The sequence below is a fragment of the Oryx dammah genome, unplaced genomic scaffold (genome assembly GCF_014754425.2).
Source record: "Oryx dammah isolate SB20612 unplaced genomic scaffold, SCBI_Odam_1.1 HiC_scaffold_14, whole genome shotgun sequence".
Lineage (NCBI taxonomy): Eukaryota > Metazoa > Chordata > Mammalia > Artiodactyla > Bovidae > Oryx > Oryx dammah.
This window is the reverse complement of record NW_024070198.1, coordinates 9,948,026-9,969,220: the sequence shown is the minus strand read 5'-3', so window position 1 is coordinate 9,969,220 and position 21,195 is coordinate 9,948,026. Positions and strand designations below refer to the sequence as shown.

Genomic DNA, 21,195 nt, shown 5'->3' with positions numbered 1-21,195 from the left:
GCTCTTTTCTTTAGTTGCAGGGAGTTGGGGCTACTCTCTGGTTGCGATGTGTGGGCTTCTCATTGTGGTGGCTTCTCTTGTTGCAGAGCTTGAACTCTAGTGTGTGCAGGCCTCAGTAGTTGTGGCTCCTGAGCTCCAGGGCACAGGCTCAATAGTTGTGGTGCATGGGTGTAGTTGCTCCATAGCATCTGGGATCTTCCCTGATCAGGGATTGAACCCATGTCTCCTGCACTGACAGACAGATTTTTTACCCCTGAGCACCAGGGAAGCCCCCTGTTTACTTCTCTCTTAAGTAAAAAAAGTGTATTAAATTCTGCCCTTACCTACTGTACAAAGCCTCAGAAATTCTCTAATAAACAGGACCTTCCCTGACCAGGACAATCTATATTGGATTTTCTCATCTACATCTTTAGGGAACAATACCAGGAAGTATCAAGAGCTAGAATTTGGATTTCAATAACTCTGCACTCAAGATCTAGATTTGATTGTTATTCTTAAATATTTGCCTGAGTTAGTATTGAAGTCTTCTGAGAATCAATGGTCTTCCTTAAAATAAGATTAGCATAGTACCGGATCACAGAAACAGGGACAGGAATAGACATCTTTGGCTATGCCTTTGATAAATGCCAAATAAGCTAACAAGTGCTAAATAAATATTGTGTGTGTTTGTGTGTGTGTGTGAAAGTCTCTCAGTCATGTCCAGCTCTTTACGGCCCCATGGACTGTACAGTCCTCGCAATTTTCCAGGCCAGAATACTGGAGTGAGTAGCCATTCTCTTCTTCAGGGGATCTTCCTAACCCAGGGATCAAACCCAGGGCTCCTGCATTGCAGGAAGATTCTTTATCATCTGAGCCACCAAGAAACACACAAGAGGTGCAGGGTAAATTTTTTAGTTTAATAACTGGTAAGGATTACAAAGACATGATGTCACCAAGGAGACTCTGACTCCCCAAGTCCTGTGCACAGAAGCTTTATAGAGGAACTGAAAAATGGTTCCATATTAAAATGTTCTTCCCTCTGGAAGTTGCTATTCCTGAATATGTAATTCAAACCAAAAATATTAAATTGATATGATTGATGAGAATGGTGGTGATGTACATTTAGGTTCCTATTGAAAATAAATTATAAATTAAGATAGAATATTTTTAAGATGTAGGAATAAAAACAAGACAATCCTACCTGATTAAGAGATATAATGTGTACACACTGCTATAATTAAAATGGATAACCAACAAAGGACCTATTGGATAGCACAGGGAGCTCTGGTCAATGTTATGTGGTAGCCCAGGTGCAAGGGGAATCTGGGGGAGAAGGGATACCTGTATAGGTATGGCTGAGTCCCTTTGCTGTTCACCTGAAATTGTCACAACATTGTTAATTGGTTATACTCCAATGCAAAATAAACAGATTTTTAAAAAATGGTGTAGGGAAAGTGATCAAGATAGCAGAGTAGGGAGAATGAGCTCCTCTCCTCCCATGAACACATCAGAATTACAACTATTTACAAAGCAACTATCGATGAGAATGATCTGAGGACTACCAGAAAATACAGGGGGTCACAAAGAGTTGGACACGACTGAGCAACTGAACTGAACTGAACTGAACTGAAAGATATAAAAAAAAGAACAACAAGACAGGAAGAAGGAGTGAAGATGGGGTATAATCAAAACCCACACCCCTGGGTAGCTGACCCACTTAAAAATACACGTAGAAACATATTAAGAGGGTAAATCTTACTTTAAGTGTCCTTACCACAATAAGAGAATATGGTATCACACTGCAAGAATGAATTGTTAGCAGATCTGCATAACAAGAAATATTCAACTCAGTTCATAGTGAGAAGAAAAATAAGACAGAGACAAATAATGAAATAAGAAACAGGATTTCTCAAGTGTCTAACCAAAGAAAAAAATAATGATAATGGTATTAATAATAATTCATTATTAATAATAACAGTAGTAGTTTGCCACTGTTGATAGCAAATGACCACAAATTTAGTGATTTAAAACAATATTTATTATCTCACTTTCTTTGGTCAGTAGTTCAGGTATGGCATAGTTAGGTCCTTTGCTCCAGGTCTCACTGGTTCTCAAGCTGCAATCCAGGTGTTAGATAGACTGCTTTCTCAACAAGAGGCCGAACTAGGAAAGAGTGGACTCCCAAGCTCCTTCAGGTTTTAGGCAGAATTCTTTTTCTCATATATGACTGAGAGTCCCAGTTCTTTGCAAGTTATCAGCTGGAGGCCACCTGCAGATCCCAGAAGCCACACATGGTTCCTTCCCACATTTGTTTGCCTTATTAAGCCAACAAGAAGAATCTCTTGCTCTAGTTTGCTAAAATGGATTCTTATATAATAGACTGCAATTAGGGGATGACATTCCATCACCTTTGCCAATTCTCCTGTCTAGAAGCAAGTCTCAGGTCCCTCCCACACTCAACGGGAAAGGATTATATAAATTTGTGGTCCCTGGGTGGACCACAAATTATTGGAGGGGTTACCTTAGAGTCTGTGTACCACATTCTTATGACTAAAATCCACTTCTTTAGAGAAAGGAAAGTGTATTTAATTTTACAACCATTCCTCCATCATTCTAATTATGTCTTGGTAAATTTCAAGGGGTGCATCCTGTCCAAGGTAAAAATCCACATGATTGTAGTGTGGAATTAACTTGTAATAAATGAGCTTGGTAATTGTAGGGAGTAAATTCTCAACATCTTTGAGATCAGCCACGCAGTCCTGTCCACCACTCCACACTGCTGTTGGAACTTCCATATTAGAAACGTTGTATAGAGGAGGTGTAAGCTAAATAAAATTGAAGAGAGAGAAAAATAGTTTTCACAGAAAATCATATTATAGAAGGAACATCAATTATCAGTTGTTAAGCAAGTTCTGTATGTTCTAAATGTTACTGTATATTATGTACATACATTCACCATTGTACTACTATCTTAGACATAGACTGAAAATGCAAGCAGCATATGCAAGCAGAATTGAGAGAGAGTGACAGGGAGAAAGAGAGAGCCTGATGATTGTGTATATTCCTGGCTATTGTGAGTTTATCATTACGCTTCTTATTTCAGTAAAAACCAAACCATATTTTTTATAAAATTTAAAATAGAGTAATTTTTACTACTTGCATTGTAAAGTGAAGTGAAGTGAAGTCGTTCAGTCGTGTCCAACTCTTTGCGACCCCATGGACTGTAGCCTACCAGGCTCCTCCATCCATGGGATTTTCCAGGCAAGAGTACTGGAGTGGGGTGCCATTGCCTTCTCCTTGCAAAGACCTACATATTCTATGGACTAAATTGTGTTCCCCACAAATTCATATGTTGAAACCTTAACCCCAAGGTGACTGTATTCAGAGAAAAGGCTTTTAGGAAGTAATTAAGGTTAAATGAGGTCATAAGGTTTGCATCCTAATCCAACAGGATTGATGGCCTTGTAGGAAGGGGAAGTGAGAGAGAGACCTCTTTCTTCAACCAGACACAAAGAGGAAAGGCTATGTGGACATGCATGGAGGAGGGGGCTGTCTGTAATCCAGTAAGAAAGCCCTCACTAGAACCTGACCGTGCTGGCACCCCTGCTTTCAGACTTCCAGCTTCCAGGACTGTTAGAAATAAATTTCTGTTGTTTAAGCCACTCATTCTATGGGATTTTTATGGTAGCCAAAGGCGATTAATGCACCATAGGTAATTTCAGCAGAAAGACTAAGAAGAAAAGGTAACATGAACCAACTTATAAATCCTTAGAAAACACTAACTTTGGCCAGGAAGAGGTTTCTAAGACTAGAAATGTGCCTGGGGAGACCCCTGACTCAGCAACTGCACCATGAGTTCTCTTAATAGAGTGATCTGCAGGCAGAGCATTGGTATAAGCTTTCCACATGTCACCATTAGTAGATGGTCCTTGCATCAGCAAATATCTTAAGTATAAGTCTCTTGTAATACTGGGAGACCTTGGATACTGGGAGACCAGGTCATGCTGAGAATCCAAAATAATGATACGGCCAGTGGTAAGATCCCCCCAAATAGCATCTGATTTATACAAAGTATCTGGCATAGTGAATGGAGCATAGTGAGTGGGTGCTTGATGAGTAGATACTATTTTTACAAATTTCATTTGCAGTATGCAATTGGTGATTATTATTATTGTACCTGGTGGAAGTGCTTCATGTTCTGATCAGGGTTTCCCCAATCAAAAGCTTGGAACCGACCAGAATTAACAGCCTATAAAAAGATACAAATAATAAACACGTTAAAATGATATATGAAAACAACATACATGTAAAGACAGTAAGCAAAAAATACACAAAAAGGATTGCCATAATATCCCATGCTTTAGCACATGAGTTAAAAGTCAAAGTTTAATAAGTGAAATAATAAAAATGATAAAAATGGATACAAATTCATGGAACTATCTTTTCTTCCCTTTTATACTTTTCCAATGAAAATCTTTGAGCAGTGATGCCTTTAAATAAATTGTATGCTGTTTACATAGACATGTTTTTATTTTTTATTTTTTAAAATATAAATTTATTTATTTTAATTGGAGGCTAATTACTTTACAGTATTGTATTGGTTTTGCCATACATCAACATGAATCCGCCACAGGTATACACATGTCCCCTATCCTGAACCCCTCTCCTTCCTCCCTCCCCATACCATCCCTGTTTTTAAAGAGGCTACATTGATTCTTGAACATCTTGGCTTCAATAATTTTAATATTTTTTAAAAGGCACTAGCTATACATTATAAAATGACTGCTACTATTATTACACTTTATACTTTGTTATCTTATCAGATGGTCTAGGATATTATGACTATATTCCTTAATCAAACATTTTTGCTACCTTTGAAAGGAATGCTCACTCAAAGTACATCTTCAAGGCTCTCTGAGGTATAGTGTCTGCTGTCTGCTGTCTATATGACCAAGCAGCCTGCCATGTTGTCAGTAACATGGCCACAGGCTGAGTGTCTGAGACACTCTGTGTGCCCTTTTGTTATTTTAAGTTTTAAACTTCAGATACTAAGATAGAAACATTAACACTTCTAGGGGTTCCTTTTTCTGGTTATTTGCCACCCATTTGGATTGAGGAGACATAATTTTTACCTTTACCTCAAGCACTTCATTAAATTATTTTCAGACTACTCCAAAGGTTTTTTTCCCTTTAACTTGATTTTTTTCACATGAACTGATTTAATTCTGATTTTTTGGTTTGAAATGTTTCCCATTGTGATTTATATTCACAGAGGCAGTAGTCTGCTGTGGTTGAAATTCTGTAGGTTTTCAGCAATGAGAGGCAATAGAATGTACTATATAGTTAGGAACTTGGGTTCTAGCATCAAACAGACCTAGTTTTAATCCAGGCTTAATTGACTATTAAATCTGTCATCCAGGCTGTATATACATCTTCTCTAAACCTGTTTTCTCATCTGTGCAATGGAAATGACAATAGCATTCTGCTTATAGGGTTATGAAGATTAAGTAATGTATGAAAAGCATGTGGTACCTAGGAACGGTCAAGAAATCACTCTTTTTATTGATATTGTTACCATCATGCCGTTATCATCATCCTTGCTTTAGCTGTCTACATAACTTATAACCAAATATTTTATCTCCCCACCCCACTCACTTATTTCTATTCTCAAGAGAACTTTCTATCAAAGGAGAAGAGATAGCTTTAAAAAGAGTCAACTGTGAGAGGTAAGGATTGGCTATGACATTTTTAGAGTGGGGAATATCAATAGCATTGAAAGATTGTTAGGAGAATTCATAACAGACAATGAGATATATATCTGGAGAATAAGAACACATTGTAAGTGCTCAATGAATATGGAATCAAAGTTGTATTATCTGGAAAACTATGCCCTTCAGAGTCTACCTGTCTCCTCACCAGTAGGAAGCCCTAAATCTGGAATATCTGTCTTCCTTTAGGAACTTGAATGCTTATCTCTTGAGGGTGGAACTCTTCAAAGAATTTCAGAAATCTTCAACTAGTATTTAAGACTACCTATAGCAGTGATTGTCAACTTTAAAGCATGGAAGAAATTTATCAGGGTGTACGTTAAAATTCAGATTTCTAGGGATTTCAGATTCTTATTCAACTTTTTAAAGTATTTTAAAATTAAGATATTTAATTAAGTATTAAATATTAAACCTCCCCCACTTGTACATGTGCACACACACATATACACACTCAGACATAAGTGGCTTAGAAAGCTATACCAACTGAATTTGGCTTATTGCTGAGCTTACCAAATACTGAGAAATATAGTAACACACAAAAAAAACTTAAATGGAGAGTAAAAACAGAAACCCTTAATCCATTTTAAACCCGCTCTAACATTTAATTTCCTCTAAATTAAGCAGTATTTCCACACTCTGAAATCGCCCATATCCCAGTTGGAGGGTAAAAAGATCTTTCTAGAATAGCGTTTATCATATTATGTATAGCTCTGTTAGAGTGAATGATTTCCTGAAAGAAGAAACACAGACTTTTCCTAGACGAGACAATTAGGAGTAATCTGAAGATCAGAATTCAGTCAGAATATCTAGGAATACACAGAGGACCTGGAGAATAGATGAGAGAAAAGAAGATTGACTTGAGTTTATCTGATTCCAGAAACATCCAGCTGATAGTGGCATAACCTGCAGAGTGAGCTCTCCGGATGTGCTCCGCAGGGATCTTGCAGAGATACGTGTGTGTTATATCAGGAAGTGGGAGTACGTACCTGGGCCCAGTGCAGCATGGTCTGCACCGATGTTCCTGCAGAGCTCTGTGCAAAGTAGACATCTAAGCGACTCTGCAAAATAAAAAGGTTATTTCTTACCTGAAGGCTAATCATGTAATCACACCACAAGTGAATCTGAGTATTTTCTTTCCCTCTCTCACCTGACCCAATCTCTCTCTCTCAGAATACACATGTACCACATCCTCTGAAGACAAACTAAGCCAAGAAGCCCATCTAAGAATTTTCTTTCCCCTCAGCTCTATTCTCCTGCCTAGGGCAGTGTCTGTGTAAAGCCCACAGAGGACATCCTGTCCTCAAAGACAAACGACAATGCACTTTTTCTTTCCAGGTCCAAGAATATAGTCAAGAGATATTTAATGAAGCCTCAAATCCTGCTACTCAAGCAGATGGACTCTCAGCTTGGGTTGGAAGCCAAGAACATGCTAGTTGCATTCCAGGAGACAAAAAGACTTTGAAATGTGGTTTCCATGCAATTCAGAATGAACTCTCCTTATCTCTGTTCAACAAAACAATTGCTTTCCTAGACCTACTTCTTACACGTACCATGTTTAAGTTTTTTGGATCAAATCCGCTCAAAGTAAATATAAAGTTGCTGCAAATACGACGAAATATCTTCCGGTTGCATACCTTGGTGGCAATGAATTGGTCAAAAAATGTGTGAGGAGAGAACATCTTGTCACCGAATAATACCTGCAAGATTGATTTAAGACACCATCAACTTTCATGGATGTGAATGTTAAGTGGAAAACGAGTGGTAATTCAGTCAAGCACTGGACATGGGTGACATCTGCTCACTACTAGTCCTCAGTGAAACCAAAAAGCCCATTAAACTTTGTCTTTATAGTCCTCCCAACTCAGCTCTTGAAGCTTTTTCTTCCAAGATCCTTTACTTGAAGTGTTTTACGGAGCATCCCCTAAAACACTAGTCTCCGTAGGAAATTGGTAAGGCTTTTGGGTCATTGATATCTTGGTTTGATTCTAAACTCTGTCTCATATTTAGTTTTCTATTATCCTGGATTTCCTCAACTATAAAATAGAAAATCAATGTGCACTAAGAATTTCTGTGTAGATAATAGATCACATGTAAAATACACCTAGTGCAAAGTAGGCAAGGTGGTAGAGTGGAAAGACCCTAAGCTCATCTTCCCCACAGGCATACTAAAATTAGAACTATTTACAGAGCAACTATTGATGAGAAAAACTGGAAGACCAACATTTGGCTAATAGGAGAGGAAAAGAGAAAACAAAAACAAAATCAAAAATCTTAACTCTCTAAAAGTTTATACCATGCCTATCATTTCATTGTCAAATCCTATAAAGTTTGTCTTCTTTTTGCACAACCCTGGCTCGGTTTCTCAGCTGAAGTGTAACAATAATTCTATAACCATTTCCTTCATCTTTTGCCCTTATATCTTCTACTCTCATTCACTTCCATTTGGTCCCCAAGAGAATTTTTCTAAAAAGAGCATTAGGCATGTCATTCCTTTGGGTAAATACCTTCCATGATCACCCACCATATATCTAATATATATCTAATATATCTAAGATTCTTAACTTGGCATTTAAATCCACATTTCCAATATTCCTACATTTCCTACAGAATCTATTCATATATTTCCAATATTATTTCTCATACCTGTCACAAATTTAAAGCTAAATAAAGTCAATTACATGTGATTTCACATGGCTTGAGCTTCACCCCTTCAATGGTACTCAGGTTTCCCTCTTAGTTTGGAAAGACTTTCTACAAGACATTGTCAATTGAAATCTTGTCCTTTAGGCCAAACTCAGAAATGCCATCCAGGAAGTCTTCCGTGATTCCAATGACTAGAAACATTTTCTCTGAGTTTGTCTGGCAATTTCTTTGATCTATCATTATGTTTTTGCTGGAATTTCTATTAGGAATTAGTGAGTTAGTCACATGTGGTAGCTTCTCTATTGGAGTTAAATCACCTTATGGGTAATATTTCTAAAACTACAAAACTGACCAATCCATTTCTCTGTTCAACATTATTCTATGACTTCCCATCACCAACAGAACAAAACTCTTTAACATGACTGCTTTCTATGAACTGTCCATTATTCTCTTCTTGGTCAAGTCTTCCACTATTCACACATGTACCCCAATTTCCAGTCATGCTGACTGGCTGAAAAGTAGCTTTATAGACATAGCTGTTTCCTGGTGCCATGCTTTTGAAACAGTAGCTCCTAAGTTATCTTTTTTTTTTACAAAATTTAATTGAACTGCACTACACTATAGGTAGATCAAAACATATTGAAAGTTGAAGCAGGGTTGTGCAAATTGAGAAAGTGAAGATCCTACCATCTCAAAATATCTCTTAACTTTGTGGGAATGCTGAAATAATTTAACAAGAAGTCTGGTGCTGTTTGCCTGATAATGTAGGACTGGGTTGGACTGAAATATCTGTGGTAAAAGATGCCCATGTACTATGAAGGATCTGTGAGCATTTTTCACATTGTTATCATAGTTTTGCTGCTACGGTCTTTCTTAGTTGTATAGGTATGGAATTAAACCACCCTGGGCTAATTTGCTTATCTCTCACCAATCAGAACTCCTGGCTTCTATAAAAATTCTTTCACTTTCATATGCTTTCAATGAAATCACTAAACAGTCTAATCACCTCTGTCTGTCACAGGAGAAGCCCATATTACTATGTAACAGGAAAACACATCAACTCACATAGAACAATTCTCTCCACTGAGCAAATAATCATTTAGTTAGCTGGCAGCTAGTAGAAATCATCTGAGGTCTAGGATACTGTGTAGGTTTTGAGGAGTTGACAAACAGAGTTGACGAAGTGTGGGCAACTTTGGACTTTTAGTGTTCTATGGAAATCATGACCACAATAACAATAGCTAGAATTTATTAAAGGCTGACAATGTGTAAAAGATTTACATGTATGTACTCACTTAATCCTCAGAGAAGCCCTACGAGTAGAGACTACTATTATCCTCACTCAATAGATGAATACAATATTTCTTAGAATTAAGGTCTTGATCAAATTCACCCAGCTACCTAAGGATTCAAATTCATGCCATCAGACTCCATACAGTCTGAAATACTACATTATGCTGTCCTTGATACACTAGGGGGCACAGGAGAGAAATTTAACCTACTAAATTAAACCACTGATGCTTTTGAACTATGGTGCTGGAGAAGACTCTTGGGAGTCGCTTGGACTGCAAGGAGATCAAATCTGAAGGAAATCAATCCTGAATATTCATTGGAAGGACTGATGCTGAAGCTGAAGCTCCAATACTTTGGCCACCTGATGCGAAGAGCTGATTCATTAGAAAAGACCCTGATGCTGGGAAAGATTGAGGGCAGGAGGAAAAGGGGATGACAGAGGATGAGATGATTGGATGGCATCATTGACTCAGTGAACATGGTTTGAGAAAACTCCAGAAGATGGTGAAGAACAGGGAAGCCTGGCATACTGCAGTCCACGGGGTCCCAAAGTTGGACGTGACCGAGCAACTGAACAACAGCAAATTAAACCAATTAATCAGCCCATCAATCAAATCAGTTCTTTCTATATCTGTGATTGAGCAATCACATGAGAGAGAAGCCTCTAAATAAAAAATGAAGATGGTAGAGTAGAATGGTATCAGAGTGAGCATCTTGAACTCAGTTGGCAAAATTGTGCATCGTCAGTAAACCTACGTGTGTACCTCAAGCATCTATTTTATTCTTTCTAGATGCTCAATTGTGTCAGACTCTGTGTGACCCCAAGGACTGTAGCCTGCTGAGCTCCTCTCTCCATGGGATTCTCCAGGCAAGAATACTGATGGGGTTAGCCATTTCCTTCTTCAGAGGATCTTCCTGAATCGGGGATCGAACCTGTGTCTTCAGCATTATAGGCAGGCTCTTTACCACTGATCCACTTGGTAAAACTTTATGTCTCAAGTTGTCTTTTCTTGAAATCAGTGGACATAGAGCTAGTTTTAGTTACTACAGACTGAAACCTGGGGAAAAGTTGTCACATACCTTGACTGCTTTTCTGGAAAGATTTGTTAATTTTTTCATAGGACTTTGGGTGTATTTCAAGGTGGTGACTGGAGCCAATGCAAAAAATATCTTAATCCTTTTAGCCAGCTCTGGATTAGTGGAGAATGCTATGAAAGCTGAAAGGAAAGAAGATACTAATTCATGGATTTAGAACAATTCTTACTTAACTCATTTTAAGTGATAGTAAAAGCAGTTATATTAAAAGAGAAAACAAAGACACTCAGAGTAAGCACCATTTGGGGGCAAGGATTTTTACATTTTCAAAGATGAAACTGGCTAATTCAGAATAAAGTGAGTTTCCTGTTTCTGAAGGATGCAAATCTACTTATAGAGAATATTACAGAAAGGATTCAAATTCTTTCAAAAGTTAGATTTTATATATATGTAGAGTTTCTAATGGCATTATCACCATTAGAAAGGATTTCTAAGGTCAGCCATTTATGAATATGGATGATAATGCTCTCAAATGTCTGGTGTAAATGCTGTTAGCATTGTCAAGGTCTCTAGCTGAAAAGACAACAGAGAAGAGAATGGAGAGCCTTATGGCACTGCCAACATGGCCCATCCACATCTAGCCTATGCTAGCACCCACTGGGAACTAACTAAAAGTCACATTGACTGTGGCATATGATCACTGAGATTAGTAATTCTCTGCTTTTTTTTTAGTTTCCCTTACTAGACTGTGAGCTCTTCAAGGGAAAGATGTATACCATATTTATCTTTGATTTCCTGGTATCTAACCCAGTGTCTGCCAAGTGTTTCTTGGGTACACAAATGAAGAACTAAATAATTGACTTTCTTACAGTCTTATCTATTAATCTTCAAATTTAGTCCTGAGGGGGCAGGAAAATCCCTTAATCATCCTCACTTTATTTACTCTTCAGAAAGACAGCCAGATGTGATGTTTTTCCAACTCAAAGTTCCCAAGCTAGAGACTGCACAGAGGGAAGAAATCCTGACCCCTTTCATGAATATGAAGAAAATCTCCTGTCACCCTCAGATCACATCTGCCCCAAACACACCAATGGTGGTGCCTTGGGAGTGGCCCACGTAATAGAGTTGCTTTTGTCTGGTTTTCTCGATGATAAAATTGATTGTGGCTGGAAGGTCATATTTAGCCATCTCATCCAAACTGCCAAAGGAAAAAACAAAGCAAAACAAAACAGAGTTAGAAAAAAATCCATTTCATTGTTAGGCTTGTAATACTTAAACATATGCGTTGCAAATATAGATGCTTAGTTTTTGTTAAATGTGAGACTAGAATCAATATATGATGTCAGGCATCTTCTGAGGATCTCGTCTTGATCCAAGAGTAACTTTGTGTTAAGAAACTGAAATATCTGACTTACAAATCCCACAGAGTTGTTGTAGTTGTTTGGTCGCTAAGTCATGTCTTTGAGACCCTTTGGTCTACGGCGTGTCAGGCTCCTCTGTTCTCTACTGTCTCCCGGAGTTTGCTCAGATTTCTGTCCATTGAGTTAGAGATGCTGTCTAACCATCTCATCCTCTGCTGCCCTCTTCTCCTTTTGCCTGATCTTTCCCAGCATCAGGGGCTTTTTACCTAATCTACAGAGGCTTTTCCACTTAATTCTATAGCAGATTTACCAAACTCCTTTGAAAAGAAAAATTACCTGGAATACTTATTTTACAAACGAAAAGTGAAGAGACTTGCAGATCTCAGCCCAGACAGACTGAATCAACATTTCCAGGGAAGAGGCCTCAGGGGCTTTCTCTCCTGTGTGTAGCCAGGGGAACATTCATCTAGGGAATCACGATGCTATTCGCAGTGGTGCCATGACAAAACAGCACTGGGATGTGGAATCAGGGAACGACAAATGGCTTCCAGGAATGAGGCGGGAAGGAGGTCAAGGAACAAGCAACTTTAGTGACCTTCAAGGCACGGTTCTTAGCTTCTCTACAAATGCCAGGTTTGCTTCTGTGACTCAGCTGGCCTAACTTCTGAGGCAGACAGCACCCCCAGGGACTTCTGGCAGGCTGGCTCCACGGAGAGATTTCAGCACCCTCAGTCTATGGAGGACAGAGTTCCTTCACGCCTCAGTGAATAAACATTGGAGTGTCATCTCTGCTCAAGTGCTTGGCTCATTTTGACTTAGCACAAATGTCTGGTTCTCAGGATTTTCAACCAGAACATTGTTTCTGTTCGCATATCTTGATCAGTGTCATTATCCCTCTTCATTAAGCATACCATGTAAATTTCTGGACTGCACATTGACAATGTGATAGTCCTGGAATTTGCGTTTTGATTTTTTTTTCCTTTCTTATATACACACAGGCCAAGTGGAGTGTTTAAAACAACTATCAGTGCAATAATAAGGGCATTTCTTTAGAGCTTGTGAAGAAAACCTGGGTAGAGGAAGGTATGTTTATTTCCATCTTGTGGATTCCACAATGTGCAGTTGGACAAAAAGGGAAAATTCAAAAGGCTAGTCATTCATATAAAAGGGTAATGTACACACTTTAGTCATTAGTAGTGTTCTTCTTACCTGAAGGCCCAGTATTCTGGAGATTTGGGTGAAAATTTCAAGTGTTTTCTGGAAAAAGTATTTCCCCGGCTATTCCCCAGCCACACATCATAACCAACATCTGCCAGAAGGAAAGCCAAGCTGTTGTTGGGCAGATTGCAAATCCAATTACTGGCAGATGCAACTAAGCCATGTTGCAAATACACAACAGGCTTTGGAGCTGCAAAACACAGGCAATGAGAATTTTTTATCTGAACTTCCTTGGTGCCTACAAGCAAATTCTCTCTTCTGATTCCCTGTAATATAAAAGAAATGTTAAGAAAGGAAATTTGACACCACCAGGCAAGTCTAGGTTTTAGAATTTTGAACTACTTCTGAAGCTGGTCAAGTTGTTTATCTTCTCCACGACTTTTTTTTCTCTCTGTAAAACTGGGATTATGTCCAATGCACTGAATTGTTAAATAGCTGTTGGAGTCAGAGTGCCCTGCTTCAAAAATTTCTTCTGCTATGTATCAACCTCTTTGTGCCTTAGTTAACTTATTTTGTAACAGGGGATAATAAAAAATGCTATCTTATGGTGTAGTTATAAGAATTAAAATAGAATTAAAATACACATAATTTTGTTCAGCCACAATAATTACCTGCTCTATAATTATTCACATTAATGACATTTTGTTTCTCAAAAAGCATCTGATTACAAAGCTAATATTTTTCCATGATAATAACAAAGACAATAAAAATTCCATTTGTTGACTATTTCACTGAATGCCAGGTACTATGCTTGTTAATTTGCATTGTCAGAAAGTGAAATGCAAGGTTTTAAGTGAAATGTACACAAGGTAAAATTGTTCATTTGATATAAAAATTCTGCTCACAATGTAGAATTGGAACAATTTGATTAAAGAAAGAGAAAAGAAAAAGAAGGAAATGGGGAAGTGGTGCTGAAAACATCGAGAAGAGAAAGAGAAGTGACTAGGATATTTTTCTTTTATAAATGGTTCATGATGCTGTGTTGGTGCCAAAAGGCTTTCCCACAGGTCCCCTTTGGGGCTTGACCAGCTTCCTGAGACTGAGTAGGTGAGACTGGAGTCTCAGAGAGCCTCGGCTATCTGGAAGCAAGGACCAAAATCTATATCCATTAATCCACCTTTTGAGAAAAAGACAGAAGGAAGAGGTGTTACTAATTCTGCTAAAATACCACCAAAGCACAGTCACAATCTATAGCTCATCTCTAATCTGAGCCCTCAGGCAGCTTCTCATTGTAGAGACAGCGTTCCTTCCATGCTTTTTTGGCATCTACCTGCCAGAACTGACAAGGTGAAAGTTTGGGCAAGTAAAGTTCTCACGAGTATTTCCAAAGGTAATGGAGTTATTTTAGGGAAAGATCAGTTCTATAAAGTGAGCAACACTGTTCCATCTAGACTACATAAATTTTTTTTTAATCTTCTAAAAAATAACCCTTCTAATATTGGAAAGTTTGTTTATACAAAGCTCCAAAGAATAAAAGGCACTAAGAGATGAGAGAAGAAGCAAACAATTCTTGCCAAGTGGATCCTGTCTTCTCTCAGATACTAACCTGTATTGTAGGGAGCTAGGAATGGCTCTTTAGTTACAATCAAGTATAGAACTAATAGGGTCAGGTTTACTGTAAAAAATAAAATCCAAATGACTTGTGCACAGAACTAATTACAAATGAAATAAAAGCAGTTAGAAAGCTATTGCAGTAGCTTAAAAGATAACTGATATTGTCAAAGATAATGGTGTCTAAGCCTGGATTTGAGTGACGTTGAAACAGAGTTTTCAGATTAGAGAAACATTTAGAAGGCAAAATTGGTAGGTCTTGGTGATTGGCTGGATATAGAAAGTGAGGGGAGAAAACATCAAAATGACCCTAGAGTTCTGGTTTTTAAGCTGAAAAGAGTATTCCTAGAATAAGACCACATTTTCTTTTGTTTCCGTGTTTGTTGGGAAAGAGGACAAAATGATGGAGAAAAGGAAAGACTGAATAGTGTATGCCAAACTGATTTAAAAACTCCAGCGTTATACAAATGAAATGGAATAGTGGAGGTGATGGGGATGATTTTCCTTCACCAGCAGGAGGAATAGAAGAGAACTGGCTCTATTTTAGAATCACAGCTGTCCTGCTGCTATCAGCACATCCAGGAACCTCTCCTTAGGCATTATTCCTTTCATAATGAAATAAATCCTACCTGTTTTTGGACATCCTCTTCCATGAGGAATCCTGTAAATTCCGAGGATATAACCATCTTTTGTGACAACGTCATATGTTTCATAAGGATAGCCCCAGTAGGAAATAATCTGGCTCTAAAAAGGAGAAAGGAGCATGTATACCTTCATGATATAATGCATAGATTTTTACCCACATTGCAATATAATACTTTAAGTCACAACCTACTGTTTATCTATGTTTTGGAACAGAATAGAGCAGGGAAATCAGGATAATTTGAGGAGGGTTTTAAAAGGAAGATGCATGCCAAGGTGTTGTAAGGTAAGGTGGTAATCATACATGGTAGTTTTCTCGGCATGGTATTATTAATGCACTCAGGTTCATTCTCTAAATGTTTTTTGAAAAATTATATCATTGATAGTTCCATTCTTAAAGTTCTAATACAAATGGGTGTGGGTGGGGACATGATGGTACACAACGTATACAAGAAATATGTTTTCCATTGGAATGAAGCATATAGTAAGCATTTGTCACTGGTCTTTTGTTTGTTTGTTTGTTTTGGTTGTTTTCATGAATCTATTTCATCCCACTTTGTTCTAGTCCCCTTCTGATATGAATTTCTGCATGCTAAGATATTTTTGTTTATAAGCAGCCCAAACCAAATCTGTCTTACTAAACTTAAAATGTACATGAATGTAGTTCATAAATCAGAGAAACTGCTCTAGTAAAAACCTCAGGAAGAGCCCAAGGATTCTCTAAAAAGATCATCAATAGAAATTTGTGAACTTTCTCTTCAGGAAACCACCATGAGATGGTATCTCAAACCACCAGCAGAGGGAGCCTTATTGCCCCAAACTGGGTCAGGTCTTGCAGTTCTTTGGTTAGTCAACTATACCAAGGAACAAAGGTTGGAAACACAGATTTAGTCAATTTAGAATTTTTAAAAACTAGACAAGCATATCAGTTATATCTAAAATGACACCAGGAAAGCCCCTAAGATGACAATAGCTTAATAATTCCTTATCTTAAATATTTTTCCTTAATGAACGACTTACAATATTCATATTAGCTTCAGGATTTGTGGTGCTTCCTTTCTTGTGACAACCGTATACAGGTCCAAGAAGAAGCATCCAGCATGTTGTTGCTAAAAGATGCCACATTTGGAATCTACCTGTAAAAGGAAATATTAATGTATTTGTCATCAAAAATAATTCTAAAAGTAAAACTCTGTGTAAACTTTCTATAAGACTACTGTTGGAAGGAGTGGAAAGATCCTTCTACGTGGTGTCTTAACAAATAATATATTTAATTATTCAAGATTCATCCCATGAAAAATCTGAACTGGTGACTTTTTAGTAAGAAAAGAAAGAAAGAAGAAAGGAAGGAAAGAAGAAAAAAATAAAACCAATATCAATTAAATCTACAATAGATAATTGAACAAAAGAAGAAAATGTATATATAATTCACAGAAAAATGTAAGGACAAATATATTAATCAAAGCACATTTAATATCTCTAGTTATCAGATAAATTAGTACTCTTCCTCTGATGGTGGAAGTGAGTATTGGCACAATCTTAATGGACAGAGATGTATTAACACATATGGGAAATTTAAAAATATTTATACACCTTACTCTATAATTCTAATTCCAAGAGTCTATCCAAAAGAAAAAAAAAATGAAAGCATAAGGACTAAGCATCAAATTTTAATTATGGTTACATCTAGATGGTAAATTTTTTCTCATTTTAAAAGGACTCTCCATTTCTAAATTTTCTGTGTCCAGTATTACTTTATCATAAGAAAGAAACTGTTTTTCAAATAGAAAATTGTGAAAATTATGAGATAAAGTATATTCCTCATTTGGCTTTTAAACTACTTATGTTGAAAAAACAAACAATGACTGCCAAAGTAGCAGAGGGGGACATTTTGCAGGTGATCTCCCATTAACCACTATATGAAATGAAAATCTCAATGATGATAAGTCTCACTCTGTAAGAAATGGAAGGAATTTTCAGACTATGCCTTCACTATTCTGTTACAGAAAATTCCATGAACTCCTTTCTTGGATTTGTCAAAGTCATAATCTTTGTTGAGTTTATCAGTTCAGTTCAGTTCAATCACTCAGTCGTGTCCAACTCTTTGCAACCCCATGGACTTCAGCAAGCCAGGCCTCCCTATCCATCACCAACTCCTGAAGTTTACTCAAACTCGTGTCCACTGAGTGGGTGATGCCATCCAACTATTTCATCCTATGTCATCTCCTTCTCTTCCTGCCTTCAATCTTTCCCAGCATCAGGGTCTTTTCCAGTGAGTCAGTTCTTTGCATCAGCTGGCCAATGTACTGGAGTTCTGAATCTATACTGTAATTAATATGATTAATAATATATGGATTATGTATGTAGTACATGTGTGCTTAGTCGCTCAGTCGTGTCTGACTCTTTGCAACCCAGGGCCTGTATCCCACCAGCCTCCTCTCTCTATGAAGTTCTCCAGGCAAGGATACTGGAGTGGGTTGCCACTTTCTCCTCCAGGGGACCTTCCCGACCCTGGGATTGAAGCAAAGTCTAGTGCATCTCCTGCACTGACAGGCAGATATTTACCACTGATGTCACCTGGGAAGCCCACATAATACACATGTAAGTTTATGTTAATATATTTATATATAATGAATATTGATTACTATAGCCAAATTCTGGTGAAACACTATAATATGGTAGAGATAATAATGCCACCACCAACAGTGATAATTATTGTAGCTAATCAACTTGTTTTGAACACCTATTATGTGCCAAGTAAGGTGTCAGATGTGATTGTGATTATCTCATTTTATTTTTAAAATAATCCCAAGGGTTAAGAAGTATTATTACAACTGTATTTCAGATGAAACCTGGTGTTGAGGTCAAGTCATTTGCCTGAGGTCAAACATATAGGGATGGAGCCAAGGTCTAAACTCAGATGGCTTGATTCTAAAGGAAATGTGAATCATTAGGCTGTTAACCTTTCAGTCTGAGTTAGGAGATATATGGGCCCAAGGCTGAGCAGCTGGAGTTTGTCCTCTGTGGACAGATGCTCCAAGATGAACAGGAGGAGGAATTGAGCCCTGTCCAGATAAGACACCACATATTTCTCATTCTCAAGATCAAGGAGACTTTCTCGACTATGCATGTCCAAAAAGGCCCTTAGGAGATCAAACAGGGAGTGATGTCACGTACCCATAGCCCTCTTCACTAGAATCCACTTTGGCTAAGAGAGGGGTGCACACACATGGGAAAAGCCTGAGATATATAAATATGGACTCAGAACCGGGCAAAGCAAGATAATTGGCTAAAGAAAACCCAGAAAAAAAGTGCCCCATATAAGTGATTCAAACTTCCACGAGAGCACGACTCTCTCAGAGCCCGTGTGTTTGTCTATCCACATGAACCCTTTTCCTTCTAATAAGCACTTAACATGTTTCACTACTTTCCGTGTCTTCATAGGAATTCATTTCTGCAAAGCAAAGGACCAGGCCTCGTTGCTGATTCTGGTCCAGTGGCTAGGATTTAATGCTCTCACTGACGTGGTCTGACTTCAGTCTCTGGTTGGAAACCAAAATCCTGCTTCAAGCAGCTGCAGGCTGAGGCCTTCTGAGACCAAGACAATCCAGAATAGACTTACTGGGACCCTCTGCTATGTGCCTGCTTGGTATTACATGGGGCCATGGTTCACAGACATCATAATTACCGTTAAAACAATGAAGACTTTTAGAACCCACCCCAGCCAAACCAGATGAGAATCTATGGGTATATGGCTAGGCACCGGCATTTAAAACCCTCATTTCAAGTGATTCATGTCTATTTCCACATGTGAAAAACCGACTGGATTCCTTGAGAAAAGAAAAAGTTTCGTTCTCATATCTGTCTCTTTGAGACCTAGCGTGAAGGTTCTGAGAAGTAAAATATTGTCTGCCATATTAGAAAACAAAGGATGTCACAGTCATCAGGGATTGTAGCCCTTCAACAGTGAGCCCTGCGGGAACTAAGGAAGGAAATTAAAAACACCTGCCATCTAGCAGTCGTCAGACTGTGGCCACTCCCTACAGTGAGCCCGGAGGAAACTCAGGCTGTGAAAACCCAGGATACTGGTCCCAGACAGCTGAGGTATATATCAAAGGAATGATTTCATTAAGCCCCTATTCTGACATCTTTCCATACACAGAAAAGCACTACATTCCTTAACCTGAGATATCTAGTTTTCTTTTATTAACAATAATCTTGTGTTCCTACCACCTACCCTTTGTTGAGAAACTCCTATGTGTTCCAGCTGCTCCCTTGCCTACTGGGAGAAGTTTTCTCAGGATTACTTGAGATGCTGCCTCCAGGGCTTGAAGTCTTCAGTATGTCCACTGAATAAAGCATATAATAACTCTCAACTTTTAGTTTGTGTATGTATCTTTTAGTCAATAGTGCTTATAAATGTTTGCCAAATATATAGATGGGTGAAAGAAAGAATGAGTACCTGTCATTTAATCTTAAAGTGAAAGTGAAGTTGCTCAGTCTTGTCCGACTCTTTGCAACCTGTGGACTGTAGCCCACCAAGCTCCTCCATCCATGGGATTCTCCAGGCAAGAATACTGGAGTGGGGTGCCATCTCCTTCTCCAATTTAATCTTAAAGACTATCCCAAATTGACTCACTATTTTGTATCACATTTTTCTTGGCTGCTTTCATCTTACCCCACTGAATTGGTCCTCTCTTTCTGACAGTAAGTTTTGAGAGTTCATTGTGTCCTTAATTCATGACTGTATCTTACGGGAATTTGCGTACTTAATCGCTCAGTTGTGTCTGACTCTTTGTGACCCCATGGATTGTAGCCTGCCAAGCTCCCTTGTCCACAGGATTTTTTCCAGGCAAAAATACTGGAATGGGTTTCCATTTGCTCCTCCAGGGGATCTTCCAGACTCAGGAATCAAACTTCTGTCCCTTGTGTCTCCTGCCTTGCAGTTTGATTCTTTACCACCAAGTGATCAGCAGAGTCCCTACAGGAAGGTAGTAGGGCAATTTAAAAAATTAGTCTTTTCTGGCAAGACATTGACAATTTAGATGCTCCAGTCTCTGCTGAGTGATTAATACTTGAGGCCTCTGAGTTGCAATCACTGGCAAGTGACTGGGGTTCCTGAATTAGAGGAGATTGGACACTCTTCTGAAATGGGCAGACTGGAGAGTTTGTGGGACTTGTAGAGATGCAGGAGGAAGGCTGTGTGCTGCTTAGGAGAAGAGCCCTAGTTGTGCACAAGAATGAACTAGTGATGACAGACTGTCTTTTGCAGCCATGACCGAAGGAAGGCCTATTCAGCTGCCTTTGTTTTGTTCTTCTGTGTGTTGAATCTGGGTATGGGTTGGTGATACACCCAGGCAACAGGTGTCTTTGTATTATATCTTTATAAGAAGTAGCAGGTCCTAACCAAACAACCTTTCTGTAGGTACTTCTCACCAGAGCTGTGCTTACATTGCTTTCTGGGCATGTGTTTACCTGCTCTGTGTAATCTGAGTCTCACAATATTTAGTGTAATTGTTGGGTAGATCTACCTTATTTACTCCTCCTTAATGATACTGCAGTTCAGTTCAGTTCAATTGCTCAGTCATGTCCGACTCTTTGCAACCCCATGAATCGCAGCACGTCAGGCCTCCCTGTCTATCACCAACTCCCGGAGTTCACTCAGACTCACGTCCATCGAGTCCGTGATGCCATCCAGCCATCTC

General features: G+C 38.5%; 1 protein-coding gene across 3 annotated transcripts in view; it reads right to left on the bottom strand.

Annotated features, from left to right (window-relative positions):
* Positions 1-1,994: 1,994 nt before the first annotated feature.
* The window catches only part of LIPK (lipase family member K), a 35,442-nt gene continuing 16,241 nt past the window's right edge, over positions 1,995-21,195 (bottom strand). The window contains exons 2-10 of one of the 3 annotated variants that reach the window (XM_040254708.1): positions 16,511-16,626; positions 15,478-15,592; positions 13,289-13,487; positions 11,807-11,916; positions 10,764-10,900; positions 7,298-7,444; positions 6,734-6,805; positions 4,157-4,228; positions 1,995-2,804 (exon numbers count right to left, since the gene is read on the bottom strand). In XM_040254708.1, coding sequence (XP_040110642.1) covers positions 2,571-2,804; positions 4,157-4,228; positions 6,734-6,805; positions 7,298-7,444; positions 10,764-10,900; positions 11,807-11,916; positions 13,289-13,487; positions 15,478-15,592; positions 16,511-16,615 — 1,191 coding nt within the window. In that variant the 5' untranslated portion in view covers positions 16,616-16,626 and the 3' untranslated portion in view covers positions 1,995-2,570. Of the gene's footprint in view, positions 2,805-4,156; positions 4,229-6,733; positions 6,806-7,297; positions 7,445-10,763; positions 10,901-11,806; positions 11,917-13,288; positions 13,564-15,477; positions 15,593-16,510; positions 16,627-21,195 lie in introns of those variants that run through there. The other 2 variants (XM_040254707.1, XM_040254706.1) reach the window with 2 other exon arrangements.